Source organism: Rana temporaria, chromosome 1 (assembly GCF_905171775.1).
Source record: "Rana temporaria chromosome 1, aRanTem1.1, whole genome shotgun sequence".
Classification (NCBI taxonomy): Eukaryota; Metazoa; Chordata; class Amphibia; order Anura; family Ranidae; genus Rana; species Rana temporaria.
Window position 1 is genome coordinate 58,737,757 of NC_053489.1, and position 25,460 is coordinate 58,763,216.

Genomic DNA, 25,460 nt, shown 5'->3' on the forward strand with positions numbered 1-25,460 from the left:
ATGCTGATCTTCTGTTCATACAATGTATGAACAGCGATCAGTCATTTCCCCTAGTGAGTTCACCCCCCCCTACAGTTAGAACACACCCAGGGAACATACTTAACCCCTTCCCCGTCCCCTAGTGGTAACCCCTTCACTGCCAGTGGCATTTTTATAGTAATCCAATGCATTTGTATAGCACTGATCGCTATAAAAATGCCAATGGTCCCAAAAATGTGTCAAAAGTGTCCGAAGTGTACGCCATAATGTCGCAGTACCGAAAAAAAAAGCTCATCGCCGCCATTACTAGTAAAAAAAAAAAATTAATAAAAATGCCATAAAAATACCCCCTATTTTGTAGACGCTATAACTTTTGCGCAAACCAATCAAACGCTTATTGCGATTTTTTTTTTTACGAAAAATAGGTAGAAGAATACGTATCGGCCTAAACTGAGGAAAAAAAAATGTTTTTTTTATATATTTTTGGGGGATATTTATTATAGCAAAAAGTAAAAAATATTGCATTTTTTTCAAAATTGTCGCTCTATTTTTGTTTATAGCGCAAAAACTAAAAACAGCAGAGGTGATCAAATACCACAAAAATAAAGCTCTATTTGTGGGGAAATAAGGACGCCAATTTTGTTTGGGAGCCACGTTGCACCACCACGCAATTGTCAGTTAAAGCGACGCAGTGCCGAATCGCAAAAAGTGCTCTGGTCTTTGGGCAGCAATATGGTCCGGGGGTTAAGTGGTTAATGTCATCCAACCAATTTCATGAACATACTACACAGATTGAGCTTGGGTTCACACTGATACGGTACAATCTGGAGTGCCAGTGCAGTGCGATTTTGCGGTGCGATTTGTGCTTTTCAGATCCGATTCTCACTCGCTACAGAGCTTAAAATTGGACTGCTCTGCACTAAACTCGCACATGACCCCCACTTTTTTTTTTAACCACACCAAAAATTGCACCACATCTATGTGAACAGCCTTCATAGGAAGCAATGCCTTTTCACTTGACATGCAAATCTATACGTTCTGGAATGCATGAGTAACCGGGACTTGAGGTGAAACAGAAAACTGGGAATAAAGGAATCTTGTAATGTTGTCCTTCAGACTAAAACCTTCGACATTTTTATTACTTTTTACAGTTCATCCATTTACTGCAATAGACACTAGATGTCACTCGTGCTCTGACAAAAATATATATTGTAATCCATTCACTTTTTGATAAATGTGTTTGTAAACCCACTCTCATCCTTTCTAAACTGACCTATAAGGATATAGATGCCTCCTGCATGTATCCTTACCTGTCAAATGTCTCCCCTCTGTCTGTTATAAGAACCGAAAAACTCCAGATTCTGTGGGTGGGTCTGTTGTCTGGAGCTCGGTGGGTGGAGTTGTGATGTCAGTAGACTCCCCGCCCACCTCTACACTCCCCTTGTCAACATGCATTTTTTCCTGTGTATTCCTTACACCAAATTCTGCTATGATAACTAACATCCAGTCAAAATCCAGAAAAGTAACCACATGACTTCAGAAAAGGAGTGGGGGTGGGAATTAAAAAATAATGCCCGTCTCCAGGCTAGTGCATGAGATATGTAAATAACCTGTCACTCACAGCAAGGGGGCGGAACAGACTAAGGTTTTTCTCTGCAAGTCCGTTTTATTTCACTGAACAATAAAAGAGGATTGCTTAGAGCTGGATTGGCACGATTGGGCACAGATGATAGGAAATCTTACACTGTACATTTTCGGGTTTACATCCAATTTAAAGCAGAAAAAAGGGCAATCAAGTTCAAGTTCTGAAGAGGTCATTGTCCTCGACACCCTACTAAGTGATGTACTGTTCTGGAATAAGCACGATAGTATGACTTTTTACATTTCATCTTATAGGCATTTTATTAGTGCCTCATTAGGCAGTATGAAACGCTGAGTCATGTTATTTGCTGTATGTAGTAGAGCTGCACGATTCTGGATAAAATGAGAATCACAATTTTTTTACTTAGAATAAAGATCACGATTCTCGGCGTAACATCATCTTTCACATAAAAATTGGGCTAACTTTACGGTTTAGTTTTTTTTAATTCATGGAAGTGTATTTTTTTCCCAAAAAATTGTGTTTGAAAGACCGCTGAGCAAATACAGTGCGACATAAAATATTGCAAAAAACGCCATTTTATTCTCTAGGGTCTTTTCTAAATATAAATATAAATATATATATTATATATATATATATATATATATATATATATATATATATAGTTTGGGGGTTCCAAGTAATTTTCCAGCAAAAAATACAGATTTTAACTTGTAAGCAACAAAATGTCAAAAAAAGGCTTTTTTTTTTTTTTTTTTACAATCATCTGTTAGTGGGGAAGCCGCTGACAGCTAAGGACTCATCGGTTGTTAACCACTTCAGCCCCGGAAGAATTTACCCTCTTTCTGACCAGAGCATTTTTTTGCAAATCGGCACTGCGTCGCTTTAACTGACAATTGCGCGGTCGTGCGACGCTGTACCCAAACAAAATTTACATCCTTTTTTTCCCACAAATAGAGCTTTCTTTTGGTGGTATTTGATCACCTCTGCGGTTTTATTTTTTGCGCTATAAACAAAAAAAAGAGCGACAATTTTGGAAAATAAATAAATATCCCCCAAAAATGTATAAAAAAAAAACACATTTTTTTTCTCTCTCAGTTTAGGCCAATATGTATTCTTCTACATATTTTGGGTAAAAAAAAAACAAAAAAAAAACCACACACACAATAAGCGTATATTGATTGGTTTGCACAAAAGTTATAGCGTCGACAAAATAGGGGATATATTTATGGCATTTTTATTAATTTTTTTTTGTACTAGTAATGGCGGAGATCTGCGATTTTTATCGTGACTGCGACATTATGGCAGACAGATCGGACACTTTTTACACTATTTTGGGACCATTGTCATGTATACAGCGATCAGTGCTATAAAAATGCACCGAATACTGTGTAAATAAAACTGGCAGGGAAGGGGTTAAACACTAGGGGGCGATCAAGGGGTTAAGTGTGTCCTAGGGAGTGATTCTAACTGTAGGGGGGTGGGCTACCACTGACCCGACAGCGATCACTGCTCCCGATGATTGTTTACAAAGGCATCTCCCCGTTCTGCCTCTCCGTCTCACGATCGCAGGCCGTCGGCGAACAAAGAGTTCGTGGGACCCACGGGCGCAGTCCCGCGGCTGGCGGGCGCACGCATGCACGGCGGCAAACTCAAAGGGACGTACAAGTACACTCATTTGCCTGTACAAGCCATTCTGCTGACGTAAATGTGTGTGCGGCGGTCGGCAAGTGGTTAAGGACACAGTGGCCGGCTTCCAGGCCCGCTGCTTAGCAATCAGCATTGTCACAAAACAACGTGGGGGTTCCCCTGACCCCCACGCAGTTTGACAAATCCCGGTCCGCTCCTTAGCAACCAGCTCAATGCAGTAAATTACCGCAATAAATAATGAGCCAATTACTGTTAAATCGAAGAAATACTGCATTCGGTATTTAAAGCGGAGGTTCACCCTCAAACTGAAGTTTCTAGCTTTCCTATCTGCAGCCTTAATAAATCGTTGTAGCGTTGTAATTTTTTATTAAATCTGTACCCTTACCTGTATTTAGCACGGTCTTCTTCCCTGCGGGGAGTGGGCGTGTCGCTCCTTTTCCCCGACTCCTCTAGGTGTAATGGGATCTGTGCGCAAGGTCCCCTGGGAGTAACGTTTCACAACAACGGGCGTGTATCCTAAATGATGTCACCCGTTGGCATAGTAATGATTGTAATCAGGAAGTGTTGACGGCGAGCCTCACGCTGCTCACCGTCAACACCGCGCATGCGCGAGATCCTGCGGTGCATGATGGGGGCATTGCATCACGGAATCCAGGAAGTATTTCCTTGTGGGCTTCACACTGCCCACAAGCAAGATGGTAATGACCTGGATTCGTTTTTATAAGTTACTATTTATCACGGAAAAAGAACGGATAGACCTACAAGCGGCTAGCAGGTGAGGGGTAGATTGCAATGTACATTAATAAGTATTTGAGCTATTAAGAAAAAATCCACAACCCGCGGAACCACTGCTTTAACGGTAAATTCAACTTTCGCAACCGATTTACCGCATGCAGTATTTTACCGCATTTTATTTGCCGTTATTTAACTCTTAATGAATCGCCCTCCTGTCTAAGTGATTAAAATTACCTCATTTGCAGACCGAAGTTCTTTGATCTCTAAAAGAACCAAATTATACATGGTTTCTTCTCATCTCTCAGCACTGAGCAATGTTGTGATAAACTTTTTTTTGACAGCTGTAAGCAAAGAACGGCTCTGCACTTGTTACCTGAATCGTGGAAATGCTGGATTAAGATCGTGAGGTTGGGTTGAATCGGGATTTTGTGATTTTTTTACGATAAATCGTGCAGCTCTGTTATGTAGCCAGTAAAGATTCAATTTATGGATGACACCAAGTAGCCGGCTCTATTCCATCATTTGATATTAGGCAGTAAGGCCAGGATCAGTTTAACAGCCCCAGACTATGCACTCTTTCATATCAAATTAGCAATGGCACTGAGCAAATTTTTCTCTTCTCATGGGTTTATTTTAAAGTGGACCCCTATTCAAAAACAAAATTCTACTCCTTCCCCACTTCCTGTTACACAAGTCTTTTTTTTTGCAAAGCAAATACCTATTTTTTTGCTCATGCTCACTTCCATTTTCTCATTCTTTGCCTAGGATACCATTACAAAGTCCTCGGCTGTCTTCAGCCTCCTGGGATATCATGTCGTACATCCTTGGGCAGGCATATCCAAAGTCTGGCCCGTGGGCCAATTGCGGCCCCCGTTATGGTTTAATGTGGCCCCCCTGGTAATTTGGATATATATATCTTTTGTGGCCCCATCTGTAATAGGAAGTCCCATCTCCTGGGCTGCCATTGGACGACTCCTCTGTCTATCATAGGAGGCGGGACATTGTATTAAAGAGGCTGCTGTGTAAACAGGAGATTCTCTTGTATGTAATCTGTTGGCGCTTGTCCCGCCCCTCATCTCCTCTGAGTCTGCAGATGGGCATCGATCAGGCTGCATTCATGGCAATGGAGAGGCTGCAGATGGGTACTGTTTAAGCTGCATTGGTGGGCACTGGCCCTTATTTTGCTTCACAGTTCTTTATTTAAAATGAAACTTCCCTCCTAAAGTGAAGGTGCATGTTATACGCTGATACATACGGTATATCCAAATAGCACACCCAAGCTCATCCTCAGTCCTGAACTTTTGGGGCCACAAAACATGTGTGTGTATATATATATATATATATATATATATATATATATATATATATATATATATATATATATATATTTATTATAGAGAGAGAGAGAGCGCAAGAGCGAGAGAGAGAGAGATCCAAATAACATGCCTGACCACACAGCCACAAAGGCAAGAGAATTATTGTTGGGCCATATATTAGCGTTCGGTTGAACACACTTAGACCGACTTTTAATGGTTCAAAGAATGTCAGGCAAAATGTTCGGCCCTCACGCATGTTCACTTCATCAAATCTGGCCCTCTTTAAAAAAAAAGTTTGACGCCCCTGTCCTAGGGGCTTCCAAACTGTCTCCCCCACAGTCTGACAATCTTGCACATGTGCATGGGCATTTCAGCATGGGGCTGGCTGTAAGTGATCAGGTAGTGGCAGTTGGCTCCCAAATCCAAAATGGTGGCACAGAAAAAAAGAAACACTGCGACGATGTCAGGTGCGAGGAAGAGCGCGCTGGACTTCATAAGCTGATAAACTAAATCAAAGCAAAATGGAGCCGGCACTTCTGGAGAAAAAGTCTTGATAATGTCCATGTACAAAACTGGGAGGGCTAACGTGTCTTGGCCGGGAACCTTGTTCATAAGCTGGTAAGTTTATATTTAATACCCCACAGGAACAGAACATGTATAGTGTAGTCGGAAAGTATTCACAGAGTTTCACTTTTTCCACATTATTATGTTACAGCCTTATTCCGAAATTTATTAAATTCATTATTTTTCTCAAAATTCTACAAACAATAACCCATAACGGCAATGTGAAATAAGTTTGCAAATGTATTAAAAAAAATTAAAATAAATCGCATGTACATAAGTATTCACAGCCTTTGCCATAACACTGAAAATTAGGCTTAGGTGCCTCCTGTTTCCACTGATCATCCTTGAGCCCAGGTTCACACTGGGTACGATTTCCTTTGATTTGAGATGCGATTTCACATGTGAAATCGCATCTCAAATCGGCGGCATTTGCCGCCAATTGTCGGCAATGACACTGTCCTAATCGGTGCGACGCCGCATCTGCGGCGCTGCACCGATTTCAAAAAGTAGTTCCTGTACTACTTTTTGCGATTTCGGGCCGCGATTTACATAGACATCTGTGCAGAAACCTGCACAGATGTCTCTTAAATCGCGGCCGAAATCGGGACTGCCGGCGGGAGTGAAATCTTCACTACCGATGCCCAGTGTGAACCAGGGCTGAGATGTTTCTAAACTTGATTGGAGTCCACCTGTGGTAAATTCGGTTGATTGGACATGATTTGGAAAAGCACACACCTGTCTATAAGGTCATACAGTCAACAGTGCATGTCAGAGCACAAACCAAGCCATGAAGTCCAAGGAATCGTGTGTAGTCCTCCGAGAAAGGATTGTATTGAGGCACAGATCTGGGGAAGGGTACAGAAAAATGTCTACAGCATTGAAAATCCCAATGAGAACAATGGACCCCAGCATCCATAAATCGAAGAAGTTTGGAACCACCAGGACTCTTCCTAGAGCGGGCCACCCTGGCCAAACTAAGCGATCGGGGGAGAAGAGCCTTAGTCAGGGAGGTGACCAAGAACCCGATGGTCACTCTGACAGAGCTTTAGTGTTTCTCTGTGGAAAGAGGAGGACCTTCCAGAAGAACAACCATATCTGCCACACTCCACCAATCAGGCCTGTATGGTAGAGTAGCCAGACGGAAGCCACTCCTCAGTAAAATGCACATGACAGCCCACCTGGAGTTTGCCAAAAAGCACCTGAAGGACTCTCAAACCATGAGAAACAAATTTCTCTGGTCTGATGAAACAAAGATTGAACTCTTTGGCCTGAATGACAAGCGTCATTTCTGGAGGAAACCAGGCAGCACTCATCACCTGACCAATACCATCCCTACAGTGAAGCATGGTGGTGGCAGCATAACGCTATGGGGAAGTTTTTCAGTGGCAGTAACTGGGAGACTAGTCAGGATAAAGAGAAGGATGAATGCAGAAATGTACAGAGACATCCTGTCATCTGAACCTCAGACTGGGGCAAAGGTGCATCTTCCAACAGGACAACGACCCTAAGCACACAGCCAAGATAACAAAGGAGTGGCTACAGGACAACTCTGTGAATGTCCTTGAGAGACCCAGCCAGAGCCCAGACTTGGACCCGATTGAACATCTCTGAAGAGATCTGAAAATGGCTGTGCACCGACACTCCCCATCCAACACGATGAAGCTTGAGAGGTCCTGCAAAGAAGAATGGGAGAAACTGCCCAAAAATAGGTGTGCCAAGCTTGTAGCATCATACTCAAAAAGACTTGAGGCTGTAATTGGTGCCAAAGGAGCTTCAACAAAGTATTGAGAAAAGGCTGTGAATACACGTGTGATCTTTTTCCTGTTTTTTTCTTTTATAAATTTGCAAATATTTCAAACAAACTTCTTTCATGTTGTCATTATGGGGTAGTGTTTGTAGAATTTTGAGGAAAATTATGAATTTAATCCATTTTGGAATAAGGCTGCAACGTAAACAAAAAAAAAAAAAATGTGGAACAAGTGAAGCTCTGTGAATACTTTCCGGATACACTGTAGCTGCTGCCTTTTAGTTTTGGATAGTCAGGTAAAGTTGCACAGCTCTGCCATATTACCCAACCAGGCACGGAACATTCCTGTATCCTAGTTCTGCTTTGCAGCTACTAGAACAGTGATGGAGAACCTTGGCACCCCAGATGTTTTGGAACTACATTTCCCATGATGCTCAACTTTACATTGCAGAGTACATGAGCATCATGGGAAATGTAGTTCCAAAACATCTGGGGTGCCAAGGTTCACCATCACTGTACTAGAATCACCTTTGTGTCTCCACCCTCATCCCTGGACCATGATCCAGCATTATCACCTCTGTCCAGTGATCGGGCCACATATCAGAAATCTGCAAGGTCAATACTAGAAAACATGAAAAAAAGCTTATATTAAATACACTTACCATTCAAGATGCAGTTTAGGGCTCACGGCGACATATATTAACAGGGCACCAAAGATTAGCAGGTAGGTACCATAGTAAATAGCATTTTCTATCAAAGCGGTTTTAATCTTCCCTGTAATAGAAAATCCACCAGAGCGAGCGTAGGACTGCATGAAAGGCAGCAGAATCCTATAAAAAAAAAAAAAAAAACATTTTCAAACATCGCTCATTATTTTAAAAAATAGAATTGTTAGTGCAGATTAAACGCAAAGCTCTATTAGGTGTGTGTGTGGTATTTTGTCTTTATTGGCTTTAGGGCTGGTTAACACCACAAAAAACGCACTACAGATCTGTTCCGGATGCATTTTTGCATGTGCGTTTTTGGTGCGTTCCAGCGCGTTTTTGGATGCGTTTCTGTAACAGAATGGCCCGTGACACCCAGAGACTTTTGAAGGATGGGGGGTACTCCTGTGCCAGCGTCACTAATGACTCTTGGGTCTAGAGTCATCCTGTGCCCCTTTTGGGCATAGGGTGACTGAGAAATGATAATTATAAATTACATGAGATGGGACATTACTGATAATTCATGTTTTGCAGGATATCTTGGAATATTACAAGTTGTTAAATTCTGACTCCAAATTGAGCGTTTTCATTCAATGGGGGGACACATGCTTTTGAGGTGTTAATTGCGTCTGCTCCTAGACATTCCATTGTGAGATGCTAACTAAGTCTGCTACTGTGGTGATGTGGATTGAAACAGAGTCAGCCTGGCTGGCTAATATGGGATGTTAAAGTATCTTGCTGTAATTACATTCTGCGTCCATTGTACTAATTAAGTCCGAAAGGTCAGATGTCTCCTTTCAGGGGTAGGGAATTAGCATGTCAATTATGTTTAGTAAAGGAATGTGTTTGTGTAACAGGTGAGGGGAACTTGTCGCAGAGACAGGACGTCTGGGGGATAATTAACTCCTCTGAATGTCATTATCTAAAAGAATGTGATTGAAGCCCCATTGTGTGATGTGTGGGTGGAGAGTTTATTTGTTCCTTTGATTACTGTAACATGCCTGTACTGTATATAAGAGAGCTAACCATTAAAGCATTGGTTCATTCATTTGACTCAGAACACAGAGCGTATGTCTCGTCTTTCTGAGAGAATTCTTATGTGTCTGCTGGCTTGTCGGACAGTCGGATAAGCGGTCGTGGGGCGATGGAATGGAATATCGTAAACGGGAGGGGTCCAATGTAGAGCTGGGCGATTTTGGCCCCCAAAAAAATCTGTGATTTAAAAAAAATAATAATAAAACACTTGATTTACGATTTCGAATCAAGTTTTTTTTTTCTGATGGACACCGTGCCGGTCATAAGGAGCTGCGGGCAGGATTTTTTAGGAGAGGCCATGGCTAGGCTGAAGCAGTGGCCTTGCCTAAAAAATCCTACCCGCAGCTCGTCGCCATCTTGGGAAAAGGCCGCGGCTTCGGCCTAGTCCACGTCGTCTGGCCTTGCGGCCTTTTCCCAGGATCGCGGCGAACTACGGGCAGGATTTTTTAGGCGAGGCCACAGCTTCGGCCTAGTCCGCGGAGCGCCGGTCCCATGAAAAAATTCAAATCTGAATCGATTTGACCTCCCAACTCGATTCAAATCGATTTTTTCCACAGCCTTAGTCCAAAGCATTCCGGTGCGTTTTACTGCGTTCCAGTACAGTCCAGTGTAGAAAAAAATGCTCTACTTTTTTTCTGGAACTGACTGTACTGGTGTGAACTATGCCATTGGAAATCATGTAACCTACTTTCCATGCGTTTTTGAAGCAGAACATGGCCTTGCATGCTGCCACGTTCCAGTATTGATCCATTACTTCCAGTATTGATCCATTACTACAATGGGCAACCTCACTCACCAAGAGAAGGGCCTAATTGAACGGAAGTGGTTACTTTCATAAATAAATCTTTTCAGACTCAGGACACTCCACACAGTATACAAGCATATATGAAGGCAACTGAAGATTAAAACAACTTTTATATACTTTAGGAGTTGTATTTAAATAAAAAAAATAAACATTTGCAGACCTTTTCGTCCTGTGCGAATGGGAGCAAAAGGTCGATGTTTACTCATATGGAAAAGAGTGAATCAGGAAAATACTGCATTATGACCACTAGATGGAGGTGATGATGTCAAGAAATAAATACTTATTTACTATGATTTTCAGCTACATCTAGCAGCCATAATGCAGTGTTTTGCTGAACCACTAAAAAGTTTGAAAGAATCTAAAATATTCAAATTTAGAGAAAAAAAAAACGAATATTTTAATAACAAATCCATTCTGCCCCCATTTGCAAAGAACAGATGCATGTTCATACTGGTTCACAGTACGAACGTCTGGCTCTGCACAATTTTCTTTTTTGTTTAACGAATACATCCCTAATTGTTTCAAAAGTGTGATTGGCTCTCCAATGTATGTAGACTTATTTGACAAGTTATTTTTATTGCCTATCACTGAATTTCGTAGGTTGACATGCGTGTAATTATGACATTTTGTACGAACCGCATACCTTAAAGATCAAAAAACAAAAAAACTAAATGGGATTGGCCGTTTGCTTAGAGGACAGATTCAAATGCCAGGTAATTCCAGGTCTGTAATCACAATGAAACCAAACTACAAAAAATCAAAAACTTGATTAGAGCTCAAAACCCTCCCACTTTCTACTCAAATTATAGAAATCTTTATACATTATGGGCCAGATTCACAGAAGAGATACGACGGCGTATCTCCTGATACGCCGTCGTATCTCTGTGATCCGCCCCTCCTAACTATGCGGCTGATTCATAGAATCAGTTACGCATAGCTAGCCCTAAGATCCGACAGGTGTAATTGAATTACACTGTCGGATCTTACGGATGCAATTCTAGGCCGGCCGCTAGGTGGCGAGGCCATTGCGGTCGGCGTAGAATATGCAAATGACTAGTTACGGCGATTCCCGAACGTCCGCGCTGCCCGTCGATCTAACTTTACGTTGTTCTGTCGAGATACGCCGCGTAAAATTAGGGCTGAGCCCTAGGTGTTCTAAGCCATGTTAAGTATGGCCGTCGTTCCCGCGTCGAAATAAAAAAAAATCACGTCGTTTGCGCAAGTCGTCCGTGAATGGCGCTGGACGCCATTTACGTTAACGTCTAAACAAATGACGTCCGTGTGACGTCATTTAGCGCAATGCACGTCGGGTAATTTACCCGACGAAGCATGCGCAGTACGTTCGGCATGGGAACGCGCCTGATTTAAATGGTGCCCGCCCCATTTGAATTGGGCGGGCTTGCGCCGAGCGCATTTACGCTACACCGCCGCAAGTTTACAGGTAAGTGCTTTGTGAATCAGGCACTTACGCTGTAAACCTGCGGCGGTGTAACGTAAATCAGATACGTTACGCTGCCGTGGAGCAACGTAATTGTATCTGAATCTGGCCCACTATGAGTAGAATGTGGGATGGTTTGCTGAGCTCTAACCAGGATTTTTTTTTGCAGCTGGGTATCTTTTTTTTTTTTTTTTTACTCGAAAAAAAAAAAAAAAATTGTGGGGCCTACAGATAAGAGTGCGATGTATGTATTCTTTTAGCCAGATTCAGGTAGAGTTACGCCGGCGTATCAGTAGATACGCCGTCGTAACTCTGAATCTGCGCCGTCGTATATTTAAGTGTATTCTCAAATTGAGATACACTTAAATCTAGCCAAGATACGACCGCCGGCGCATCTTAGCTGTCTATTTCCGCCGCCCGCTAGGGGCGTGTACGCTGATTTACGCCTAGAATGCGTAAATCAGCGAGATACGCCTATGCACAAACGTACGGTGGCCCGTCGCAGTAAAGATATGCCGTTTACGTAAGGCGGTCTCAGGCCTAAAGATGTTCCACCAAAAAGATGGCGCAGCCAATGTTAAGTATGGACGTCGGAACCGCGTCAAATATTTAAATTTTTACGTCGTTTGCGGAAGTCGTCCGTGAATGGTGCTGGGCGTAATTTACGTCACGTCGAAATCAATAAGTCTTTGGGCCGTAATTTGGAGCATGTGCACTGGGATACGTCCATGGACGGCGCATGCGCCGTTCGTTAAAAACGTAATTTACGTGGGGTCATGCTTTATTTACATATAAAACGTCCACCTCTTCACAATTTGAATTAGGCGCGCTTACGCCGGCACATTTACGCTACGCCGCCGTAACTTAGAACGCAAGTGTTTTGTGAATACAGCACTTGCCTCTCTAACTTACAGCGGCGTAGCCTATATGAGATACGCTACGCCTGCCTAACGTTAGGCACGTGTACCTGAATCCAGCCATTTGTATTCTTTGTAATCACAAAGGCAGAAAGAGGATTTGGAATGTTTCATGTTTGCTAAAGTGGACCATGTTAGAGTATCTGCGGTAAGCAATAAAAAGCATGCAAGTGAAAAGTCCCCAACCTCATACTGAAAATGAAAAGCATTGCCAACAATGACCAGCAGGGGGCATCCTTCACAGTTTTGGTGACACTTACCAAGTGAGAAACTGTGATGTCCAGTAGACCACGCGCCAGAAGATCGGCATGATTCCTTTCGGGATGTAGCTCCATGGCTTGTAGCACTCTTGAAGTGGGCTGTCATAAAACATAAGAGAAATCATCAAGTAGGTATAATACATACTACTACCGTGTTTCCCTGAAAATAAGCCCGGGTCTTATATTAATTTTGGCAACAAAAGACACAGTAGGGCTTATTTTCGGGGTAGGTCTTACCATGTAATGTGCCATCTTCTCTCCCCCACACTTTCCCTGCCTGTCAGGAATCCCCAGTGTGAACCAAATTTAAAATGCTTGTAAAATTCTATAATCCACTCTATTACTGTATTATATAATGTACAATGTGTGCATTTCTGTAATATAATTGTGCCAAATACCTTCGTTATAGCGCTGCTCTGTACTTCTGTGACCTGCCGGACCTCTTTCCCCCGCAATTATATTACAGAAACACACACATTGTACATTATATACTACTGTAATAGAGTCAATTATAGGACTTTACAAGCATTTTTAAACTTGGGCTTATTTTGCGGGGTAGGGCTTATATTGCAGCCCTCCTGGAAAATAACGCTAGGTCTTATTTTCAGGGTAGGTCTTATTTTCAGGGAAACACGGTAGCTATTAGTGACCACAGACTGCTGGTAAGAGATTCACCCTTCCATCATGGATTGAGGTGGATCAGCCTTTTCCATAAATCTGTAGACACTTAGGCCTCGTACACACGATAGGTTAACCAGAGGACAGCGAGTTTGAAGGACCGTTTTCATCGGTCAAAACCGATCGTGTGTGGGCCCCATAGGTTATTTAACCATAGGTTAAAAAAAAGCCAACTTGCTTTAAAATTAACCTATGGATTGGTAACCGATAGGTCAAAACCGATCGTTGGTAGGCACGACCATCGGTTAAAAATCCATGCATGCTCAGAATCAAGTCGACGCATGCTTGGAAGCATTGAATTTTCTTTTTAAGCACGACGTTGTGTTTTACGTCACCGTGCTCTGACATGATCGGTTATTTAATCCAGGGCTCGACAAATCCCGGGCGCCAGGGCGACTAGAAATAGGGTCCTGGCGACTTGGCTTGGAAGGGGGGGCCATCTGGTGGTGAGCCGTTGGTATTACTAGTTATTACCACCAGATGTATAAGCTGGCGCCATCTGGTGGTGGCCGTTGGTATTACAAGTTAAGCATTACAAGTCGACGCATGCTTGGAAGCATTGAACTTTCTTTTTTTTTTTTTAGCACAACGTTGTGTTTTACGTCACCGCGTTCGGATATGATCGGTTATTTAACCCAGGGCTCGACAAATCCCGGGCGTCAGGTTGTGTTTTACGTCACCGCGTTCTGACATGATCGGTTATTTAACCCAGGGCTCGACAAATCCCGGGCGCCAGGTCGCCATGGCAACTAGAAATAGGGTCCTGGCGACTTGGCTTTGAAGGGGGGGCCCATCTGGTGGTGACCCGTTGGTATTACAAGTTATTACCACCAGATGTGTAAGCTGGCGACATCTGGTGGTGGCCGTTGGTATTACAAGTTAAGCATTACAAGTTAAACAGCAATTCTAATGTCATTTTTCACTATTTTCACTGCCATCTTCTTCCCTCTAATTAGAACCCCCAAACATTATTATATATATTTTTTATCCTAACACCCTAGAGAATAAAATGGCGATTGTTGCAATACTTTCTGTCACGCTGTATTTGCGCAGCGGTCTTGCAAGTGCACTTTTTTTGGGAAAAATTACACTTTTTTTAATTAAAAAATAAGACCGTAAAGTTATCCCCATTTTTTTTTAATATTATGAAAAATAATGTTACGCCAAGTAAATTGATACCAAACATGTCATGCTTCAAAATTACGTCCGCTCGTGGAATGGCGTCAAACTTTTACCCTTTAAAATCTCCATAGGCGACGTTTAAAAAATTCTACAGGTTGCATGTTTTGAGTTACAGAGGAGGTCTAGGGCTAGAATTATTGCTCTCGCTCTACCAATCGCGGCGATACCTCACATGTGTGGTTTGAACACCGTTTACATATGCGGTCGCTGCTCACGTATGTGTTCGCTTCTGCGCGCAAGCTCGTCGGGACGGGGGCGCGTTTTCTGGCTCCTAACTTTTTTAGCTGGCTCCTAGATTCCAAGCAAATTTGTCAACCCCTGATTTAACCTATGGTGTGTAGGCACGACGGACCCTCAGTCAGCTTCATCGGTTAACCTATGATAACGGTCCTTCAGACCGTTGTCCTCTGGTTAACCTATCGTGTGTACGAGGCTTTAGAGGACATAAAATGCGCATTCCCCCCAAGTAGAAAGGAACAGGCATCGATCATGCAAAGAAATCTCCCAAATATATTGGCATATATCTGCTCAGCCAAAGAGGGTCCCGGAGCAATGAGTCTCCAGTTCTCACCATCTAGTGAACCCCAAACATCCAATGAAGCTCCTCAAAGTACAAACCATTCTTTTGTTGGGTGTGCCATTTGCAAGAACCCTGATGAATAAGCAATAACCAGTGAAGGGTCCCTTACAAATCTGTGATCCATCCACAGTGATTTTAGTTCTTGGTAACTGAAGGCAAGCCAATGAATGCACCGTCTCCTTGGGAGTCTGGTAGTAAAGGCCTCACTCACTCCTCCTGCATTTTACAGACTTTCAGACTTCTGTGCCCTCTGAAGAGCAATCCGTGTTCAGATCGCTTTTCAGAGGGCATTTGACAGACGGTAATGAGGAGATTTAACCCTATAATGCCACGCTACCACACTACAATCACCTGCATTGCGGCGCAGTACTGCCTGTCAAACTCTATAGCCAGAATCTAAAAATTCCACAGCATTAAAGCAAAGCTGTATTGGGACAGTTTGGGTGGGTGGCCAGGGGGGGCAGTAAAACTTTGGCCAGCTCAGCTGCTTGTTTTTGTTGCCCCACATATGTCCATCTGTCAGAGCACTGAAATAAATTAAACAGCAAAAGCAACCTGCAGCAAAAGGACAGAGTAAGGCTTTTCAAACCAACCTTGGGAAAAAAAAAAAAATCACAGCCTTGCACTGAAAAGGAAGACACGACAAACAGTCTGCTGCCCCGGCAACGACGGCCTTCCCGCTGCCACGGCAACGACGGACCGCCCGCTGCCCCGGCAACGACGGCCTGCCCGCTGCCCCGGCAACGACGGACCGCCCGCTGCCCCGGCAACGACGGACCGCCCGCTGCCCCGGCAACGACGGACCGCCCGCTGCCCCGGCAACGACGGACCGCCCGCTGCCCCGGCAACGACGGACCGCCCGCTGCCCCGGCAACGACGGACCGCCCGCTGCCCCGGCAACGACGGACCGCCCGCTGCCCCGGCAACGACGGACCGCCCGCTGCCCCGGCAACGACGGACCGCCCGCTGCCCCGGCAACGACGGACCGCCCGCTGCCTCGGCAACGACGGACCGCCCGCTGCCTCGGCAACGACGGACCGCCCGCTGCCTCGGCAACGACGGCCTGCCCGCTGCCCAAGAACTAAATGAGCCATTAACTCTTGCAGTACAGCCCCATGACAAGGGAGAGTTTTTAGGTTTACTGGAATTGGGCTTTAAATGTTAAAGCGAGGTTCCAGTCACGTGTTTTTATTTATTTTTTTGGCCATTTAAATATTATGTAGATAAAGTTCCCATTCAAGAGCATCAAACATACCACATCGCTGTGTAAAATAATAAAAAACTTGCCTCCACGGCTGTCCATAACGATGTGGCCGTTTCCATCTCCTGTGTGGGCAATTAAAGCCCAGTAAATTTTTTCACTCTTCCCGACGGCAAAAAAAAAAAATGACAGGCTGGTTGTACTAAAGTTGATCAATGGATCGACTTTAATACAACCAGCCTGCCCATAAACTGAATGAAATTTGGGTGGTTTCTACTGTCTATGGCTGGCTTAAGTGTGGGCACACATCATAGGGATGACGGTCTGCATAATACACCCCCTTTATTGCACACGGATGGCTGTGCTCACATTCTGAATGTGTTCTTTGTTGGACATGATTGGGTAGATTTAGTTTATTTTCTCATGCACACAATGGGCTTCATACAATGTGTCTAAGATAAGAACTGTCTGTCATCGTGCAGACGACAATCGGATTCCATTGTTTTGGGGTTAACACAGTCCTGGGTGTACATTGTATGCACGTGTGAACAAGGCCTCAACCTTCACAACACACCCCCGTGTGTATTCCTCCTTTCATTTCTACTTGTGACATGTCAGCAGTTGCAAACTGACTTTCTACTGAAGTTCATATTTGTGTAAACCTTGACGCCTAACATCCTCTCTCTTTTTTGGTCCACTTTGTTCTGTAAAATATTGAACAGATATAACATATTCTTTCAGTCGTTTAAGATGAAACAAGTCCTGTTGATCTTGCCACTAATCCTGTCACCTGAAAACTTTCTGTCCTCTGTCTGGGATTCACTGTTATCAGTTACCTTGTTCCCAGCCATCTCTGAAGAATGCAGAACCCCTCCTCTGTTAATAGAGAAGGAAAAGCTGTGATCTCTCTATTATAGTAATGAAACTCATTGGAAGCTTCCCATCTCCTCTTTCATCACAGGGCCAGATCATCTAATGTCCCTTCCTTATGTTTCCTGAGAAATGAACGCTCAGAAGACGGTACAGCCGTCCGACAGGTTTCACAAGTTTTGTGACTTTTTTCTAGGCTAGTGTAGTGAAACTCCCTTGTGAAACTTGTCCTTGACATTTTTGTGTTTCTTGTTCTGTTTTTCAATGGAAATCGATAACAGATTCCAAATGGTTGGTCATGTATTAGCATTTGTCTACTTAAAGCGGAGCTCCACCCTCAAATCAAACTCAGCATCAGTACTTTAAAAAAATGTCATTAGCCGATTAAAAATATATATATATTTTTTTTTTTTTTTTTACATACCTTAAAACTGTTGTTGCTAGGCAGAACTCCTAATCTGCCTTCTTCCTGCACCGCGGTCCTTCTCCTTACTGGCCTACGCCGCACAGACTCCTGGGAATGTAATGTCATCATTTCCCAGGAGTCTGAGCGCTCCTAATTGCCAAAATATCGCGTGATTTAGGTTCAGCAAATGACGAGATTGGTGCGGTTTACATGACGGTGAGTCATTAATAGTTTTATCTGTGTGGGGATTAGGTTATCTTTGTTGTCATAGCAACGGGGCGGGGTCGCCGCCCGTTGTTATGACAACGGCACCAACAATAGCCGCTACGAGCGGCGCTCTAATGATCTGAGCATTGATTTTATACTCATTTTATTGTGATTTGATGTATGTAGATAGGTTTAAGGGGGCCTTTAGTGTATGGGCTACTTTGGATTAATAAACAGGATTACACTATATTGCGGTTTCTTGTTTTTATGACCTTGTGTGGAGCTCCTGTGCCTGCTGGTGATGGTCCGTGACAAAGTGGTTGATGTAGTCGCTTACTTAAAGCGGAAGTAAACCCATCGATTTAACAGTTTTAAAAAACAGTTACATTCCCGGCATGCCGGGAATGCTAACTGCACATTGGTTGTGCTCTCAACCAAATTATCAAACCATCCAATGGCTGGTGTCATAACTGATCACATGTGCAGCAGTGTGGCAGTTGAAGATTAAACAGAGGCAAAGATGGCAGCTTCCTTGGCTGAAAACGATAGGAGGGTTTACTTCCACTTTAAGGCTCTGATTTTTCAGTCTTCTGGTGAGTTTTAGGCCCCTTTCAGACCGACGGCAGTTTTGCCGCAATTAAAAGCATGTAAATTTTCAGTGAAATTCAAGGCTCTGGGCACTGCGATTAGCTGCATTTGTACATTGCGATTACGTGCGGTTACATGCGGCCGCGCTTAGCTGCGGTAGTCATTTCCATAGCAACCCTTTTTATTTTTTTGGATTATGATGTGCTTCCTGTTCTTTTTTTTTTTTCTCACGCTGCTATCCGCAGTTGACAGAAAAGACCGCGATTACCTGCGGTTAAGTGCATATAGCTGCGCTAAATCGCACCTGGACGCATTCAATTCTATTTTTTCTATTCGCACCTAACCGCATGCAACAAAATCGCAGCTAAACGTTGTGTGTGAATGGGGCCATAGGAAAGCATTGTATGCTTTTAGCTGTGGTAGAAAACTAGAAAATCCGCAGGTAAAAGCACCATTCTATCCGTCCGTGTGAAAGGGGCCTAACCCCCTTGGGGAGAGTGCATCACACGGTGGATTGAGATCATTGTTTTCCCTGGTGGAAGGTGCACGCTAGGATTACCACTACTGAGACACCATTCAGCACTTTAGATTGTTTACATCACCTTGACTACATCTAAGGCCTCGTACACACGACGGGACATGTCCGATGAAAACGGTCCGCGTTTGTCTACTCACACACGCGTGTGTGAGTAGACAAAATAGCCGATTACCGGATCTGTTTACATTACATAATTTGGCTGACAGCTGATCACATGGTAAGGGGTCAACCCCCTTACTCCGATCTGTGATCCAGCGAGTCTCATAGACGTGCTGATCACAGAGCGAACCGCGTGCAGGCCGCTCGAGCACAGGAGGTGGTCTATAAGACCCTCCCAGGAAAGTAGGTCCGCGCCGCGCTATAGCCGTCATTCGGCTATAGTGAGGATCTGAAGAGGTTATCTAAGCTCTGGAGCAACTGCACTTGCATAGTACACAGTATATTTGCCTTTAGTAAATCAACCCCATAGTGCCGGAAATCACACCGTCATTGGAGCAGCTGCCAGTCTATCTGCATTAAAAATTGAACAATGGCCAAGAAAGAAAACGTGACATGCTGGTTCCAAGGTGGTTAAAGTGGAGTTTCCATCCCAACTTTTTTTTTTTATTATTGTGCTCATTAGACCTAAAAAATCTGGAAATGCCTGTTGCTATGCGGTCCCACAAAATCTGCCTTTGAAACCACCTAGGATTCTGACATCATCTCCCTCTAATGCTCCTGGGAAATGTGTGTCATCATTTCCCAGGATGCAGTGCGCTGTCCAATTATCACTCCCCATCCAAGACTTCCAGGAAGTGCCTGTAGGCTTCACAATGCCCACAAGCAAAATGACAACGGTGTAGACATAGTTTTATAAACTATCTTTTTTGAATAACTATGCGGATCGGCGGCGGATTGTAAAAAAAAGTGACCGGATTTATATTATAAAAACGCAGGATGAAAGGACATACATTTAAAAAATGCTAATTGTGGTTGGAACCCCGCTTTAAGTGCATGTGAGAGTTATGAGACTGTATGATGGTGGGCATTACACAAAGATGATCCGTACCTCGCTGGAGTGGCAATAACCAGCCCTGAACTTGTAGTGTTGGTCACGGCCGCTTTTGTAGTGGTGGTAAGGTGACTGACATTGATGGGGGCGGGAGTGACGGCATTCTTGGCGATGCATCGATTATATATTGTCTGCAAAAAAAAAAAAAAGTACATTATTTACTAAAAGTTAAAATGCAAACAGAGTGTATTTTCACAAGTAAACATTTTTAAATTATTACTACGTCACACGCTTGTCAAATTGTATCTAGATGTAATCTGACATTTGTATAAGCTTGTTGCTCTATATTTCCATACATGTATCTCACAAAAGTAAGTACACCCCTCACATTTTTGTAAATATTGTATTCTATCTTTTCATGTGACAACACTGAAGAAATGAATCTTTGCTACAATGTAAAGTAGTCTACAGCTTGTATAACAGTGTAAATTTGCTGTCCCCCACAAAAAATAACTCAACACACAGCCATTAATGTCTAAACCGCTGGCAACAGAAGTGAGTACACCCCTAAGTGAAAATGTAGAAAACTTAAAATTTCTTCAGTGTTGTCACATGAAAAGATATAATAAAATATTTACAAAAATGTAAGGGGTGTACTCACTTTTGTGAGATACTGTACATTTACAAATTTCCCTTCTGAGGGCTTGTTCACACAGTAGTACAGTCAACATCAATGCTTAACCACTTAACCCCCGGACCATATTGCTGGTCAAAGACCAGAGAACTTTTTGCGATTCGGCACTGCGTCGCTTTAACCGACAATTGCGCGGTCGTGCGACGTGGCTCAAACAATATTGACGTCCTTTTTTTCCCACAAATAGAGCTTTTTTTTTGTGGTATTTGATCACCTCTGCAGTTTTTAGTTTTTGCGCTATAAACAAAAATAGAGCGACAATTTTGAAAAAAAAATGAATATTTTTAACTTTTTGCTATAATAAATATCCCCCCAAAATTATATATATATATATATATATATATATATATATATATATATATATATATATATATATATATATATATATATATATAGCCGATTTTAGGCCGATATGTATTCTTCTACATATTTTTCATAAAAAAAAAAAAAAAAATCGCAATAAGCGTTTATTGATTGGTTTGCGCAAAAGTTATAGCGTTTACAAAATAGGGGGTAGTTTTATGGCATTTTTATTAATATTTTTTTTTACTAGTAATTGCGGCGATCAGCGATTTTTTTTCGGTACTGCGACATTATGGCGGACACTTCGGACACTTTTGACAAATTTTTGGGACCATTGGCAGTTTAGTGCTATAAAAATGCATTGGATTACTATAAAAATGCCACTGGCAGGGAAGGGGTTAACACTAGGGGGCGGGGAAGGGGTTAAGTATGTTCCCTGGGTGTGTTCTAACTGTAGGGGGGGTGGACTCACTAGGGGAAATGACTGATCGCTGTTCATACATTGTATGAACAGAAGATCAGCATTTCTCCCCTGACAGGACCGGGAGCTGTGTGTTTACACACACAGCTCCCGGTCCCCGCTCTGTAACGAGCGATCGCGGGTGCCCAGCGGCGATCGCGCCCACCGGGGGCGCACACGGGAGCGAGCAGGGGGCGCGTGTGCGTGCCTCCGGCGGTGCGTGCCCCTATTGGCTGCTGGGCGAGGTGACGTATAGCTACGTGCTCCCGCCCAGCAGAGCCGGCCTGCCGTTGTATAACTGCGGTGGCTGGTCGGCAAGCAGTTAAAGAATGTGTTACCTCAACATTTTATATTCCTATTATACCATTTACTTGTATGAAACAGTCTCCTGTTTTCTTTGTATTGCTTTCTTTGTGTGAAATCTCTGGTGTTCCTGTCAGTCCGTCTGCTTTTCTATTAGAAACTGACCACACTAGACATGAGAGAACAGCGTGGTCAGTGTTCTGGCTGTGCTGATAACTCAGCCGGTTCTCTGATGATCAGACTTCTGCTGACAAGCCCCTCCTCCCTCACAGCCATTCACAAGGAAGATCAGTGTACTGCTGTTTTTCCTGAGATCCATATGCAGCTAAGAACAGAGGGTATGCAATCACGTATTAAAAAAAAAAAAAAATGGATTTATAAAAAAAAAAAAAAAAAAAATTATATGTATACACAAATGTCTTGCCTTTTATTTCTATTTGAGTAAATTGCCTACTGGGCAGTCCCTCCCCCCCCCCCCCCCAGGCCGAATTTAAGCTATCAGCGCTGTCACGATTCAAATCACAATTGCGCGGTCACGCAACACTGTACCAAAACAACATTTTTATCATTTTTTTTTCAAAAAATAGAGCTTTCTTTTGGTGGCAATTAATCACCACTGTTTTTTTTTATTTTTTGCTAAATAAAAGAATAAAAAAAAAAAAACGGAACACCTTTTTCATAGTTTGTTCGAAAATTTGCAAACAGATCATTTATCTCCTTTACTGATATGCGCTGATAAGGAAAACTAATGGGCACTGATTGACAGCACTGGTGGGCACTGTTGGGACTGCCCTAATTATCAGTGTACATGTCCCTTTTAGAGAAGCTGGTTATCGGCTCTCTTCTCCTCTCCTCATGCTGTCAGCATGAGGAGAGGGGTGCCGATAACCGGCTTCTATTTACATCCGTGATCAGCTGTCATTGGACAAAGCTGATCACGTGGTAAAGAGCCGCTGATTGGCTCTTTACCTGAATCTGTGATCAGCACTGTGATTACAGAGTGTGCTGCCCGCTATCCGCAGGGGGCGTGATCACCACAGGCCATCACATGACCGCCTCCCAGAACTAGCCGGCTGCGCTGTAGTCGTCCATCTATAGCGCGGTCAGCAAGTGGTTAAACTGAATAGGGTTGTTGTTTTTTTGTTTTTTAACAAGCTAAACGGTTCACAAATATTTTAATAAATGCTGAAACATGATCAGTTCATTTACAGTGTAGCCGGCTATACAGGGATCGGCCGAATTTCAATGCATGTATGGGCTATGGTAAATCGATCGACTTATGTACAACCAGACTGTGGTCCAGATTCTCGTAGAATCGCCTACCTTTAGGCAGGCGTAGCGCATCTGAGATACAATACGCCGCCGTAACTTAGAGCGGCATGTCCTGTATTCTCAAAGAACTTGCGCTTTAAGTTACGCCGGCGTAGTGCAACTGGGCCGGCCTAAGCCCGCCTAATTCAAATGTGGCAGTGGTGGGCGTGTTTTATGTAAATTAATCGTGACCCCACGTAATTGGCGCTTTTTTCGAACAGCGCATGCTCAGTATCACGTTGAATTTTCAAATTAAATTGCGCCCGCTCAATGCCTAGTCGACGTGAACGTAACTTACGTCCAGCCCCATTCACGGACGACTTACGCAAACGACGTAAAACGTGAAAAATTCGACGCTGTTCCGACCTCCATACCTAACATTGGTACGCCTCATAGAGCAGGAGTAACTTTACGCCTAAAAAAGCGTAACGTAAAAAAAAGCGCCGGCCAAACGTACGTTTTGAGAAACGGCGTATCTAGCTCTTTACCGTATTCGACGCGTAAATCGACGGAAGCGCCACCTAGCGGCCAGCGTAAATATGCAACTTAGATACGACGACGTAAGAGACTTACGCCGGTCGGATCTAAGACAAATCTATGCGTAACTGATTCTAAGAATCAGACGCATAGATATGACGCCTCAACTCAGAGTTACGACGGTGTATCTGGAGATACGCCGGCGTAACTCCTACGAGAATCTGGGCCTGTCAGTTCTTCAGTCTCCCTGGATGTAGCCGGCAACACTGGTCATTGTATTCTGATGGCGGGGACGGCTCCTCACTGTCAGAATACAATACCACCGCAGTTTTTTCCCTATGCGTAGTGACATCTTATTCACTAGCACCTGTTTTTCTGGTTTAGGCGCATGGATTTCATTTCCTGTCATCCAAACGGTTTTTCTGTTGGAGTATGATTTATGTACTCTTTGACTCGCTAAAAGTTGTCACTTGCGAAGGTTTCTCCATTTAAATGTACGACTACCTATGACTTGCAAGTCAGCGATATTAGGCTTCTATTTGTACATCTGATTGCGGTCATACGTATTCTTTAAAAAAAACGTTTCAATAAAAATGTATTGAAAGAGAATACAATACAACAGTGGGAGGGATTCCCCCCCCCCCCCCCCATCCACACATTTGATCCAGATGGGGGAATCCCTCCCACTGTTGTATTGTATTCTCTTTCAATACATTTTTACTGAAAAAAGTTTTAAAGAATCAAGGCATTTTTATTTATTTATTTTTATACAACCCACTGGCTGAAAAAAAAAAAAAAGCATAGTACATTGGTTGCCTAAGTGTTTTTTAACCACTTAAGCCCCGGACCTTTAGGCAGCTGAATGCCCAAGCCAGGTTTTGCGATTCGGCACTGCGTCGTTTTAACAGACAATTGCGCGGTCGTGCGACGTGGCTCCCAAACAAAATTTACATCCTTTTTTTCCCACAAATAGAGCTTTCTTTTGGTGGTATTTGATCACCTCTGCGGTTTTAATTTTTTTGCGCTGTAAACAAAAATAGAGCGACAATTTTGAAAAAAATGCAATATTTTTTACTTTTTGCTATAATAAATATCCCCCAAAAACATATATAAAAATTTATTTTTTCCTCAGTTTAGGCCGATACGTATTCTTCTACCTATTTTTGGTAAAAAAATAAAAACACACGCAATAACACATTTTTGGGACCATTGTCATTTTCACAGCAAAAAATGCATTTAAATTGCATTGTTTATTGTGAAAATGACAGTTGCAGTTTGGGAGTTAACCACAGGGGGCGCTGAAGGAGTTCAGCTTCACCTAGTGTGTGTTTACAACTGTAGGGGGGTGTGGCTGTAGGTGTGACATCATCGATCGTGTGATCCCTTTTATAGGGGGACACAATCGATGCAGCCGCCACAGTGAAAAACAGGGAAGCCGTGTTTACATACGGCTCTCCCCGTTCTTTAGCTCCGGGGAGCAATCGCGAGGGGGCGGCTAGAAACGAATAGCCGCGCCCTCACGCTTACCGACCGCCGCATGTACCGGGGGGGGGTCCCGATCGGACCCCCGATCCGCGGCAAGGCAGCGACGTGCGGGCATGTCGTTCTGCCTGCCCGTGCCATTTTGCCGACGTATAATTACATGCAGCGGTTGTTAAGCGGTTAAAGTGGAGTTTCCATCCCAATTTTTTTTTTTATTATTGTGCTTATTAGACCTAAAAAAAAAATAAAAAAAAATAAAAAATAAATGTTTTACTCATCTGGAAATGCCTGTTGCTATGCAGTCCCACGAAATCTGCCTTTGGAATCACCTAGGATCCAGAAATCATCTCCCTCTAATGCTCCTGGGAAATGTGTGTCATCATTTCCCAGGATGCAGTGCGCTGTCCAATTATCACTCCCCATCCAAGACTTCCAGGAA

The 25,460-nt window shown here is 43.3% G+C and overlaps 1 protein-coding gene across 1 annotated transcript in view; it reads right to left on the minus strand.

Annotated features, from left to right (window-relative positions):
* Positions 1–25,460, minus strand: part of LMBRD2 (LMBR1 domain containing 2) — a 133,701-nt gene that overhangs the window by 85,854 nt on the left and 22,387 nt on the right. The window contains exons 4-6 of the mRNA XM_040338362.1: positions 20,049–20,182; positions 12,751–12,849; positions 8,254–8,421 (exon numbers count right to left, since the gene is read on the minus strand). Coding sequence (XP_040194296.1) covers positions 8,254–8,421; positions 12,751–12,849; positions 20,049–20,182 — 401 coding nt within the window. The remainder of the gene's footprint in view (positions 1–8,253; positions 8,422–12,750; positions 12,850–20,048; positions 20,183–25,460) is intronic.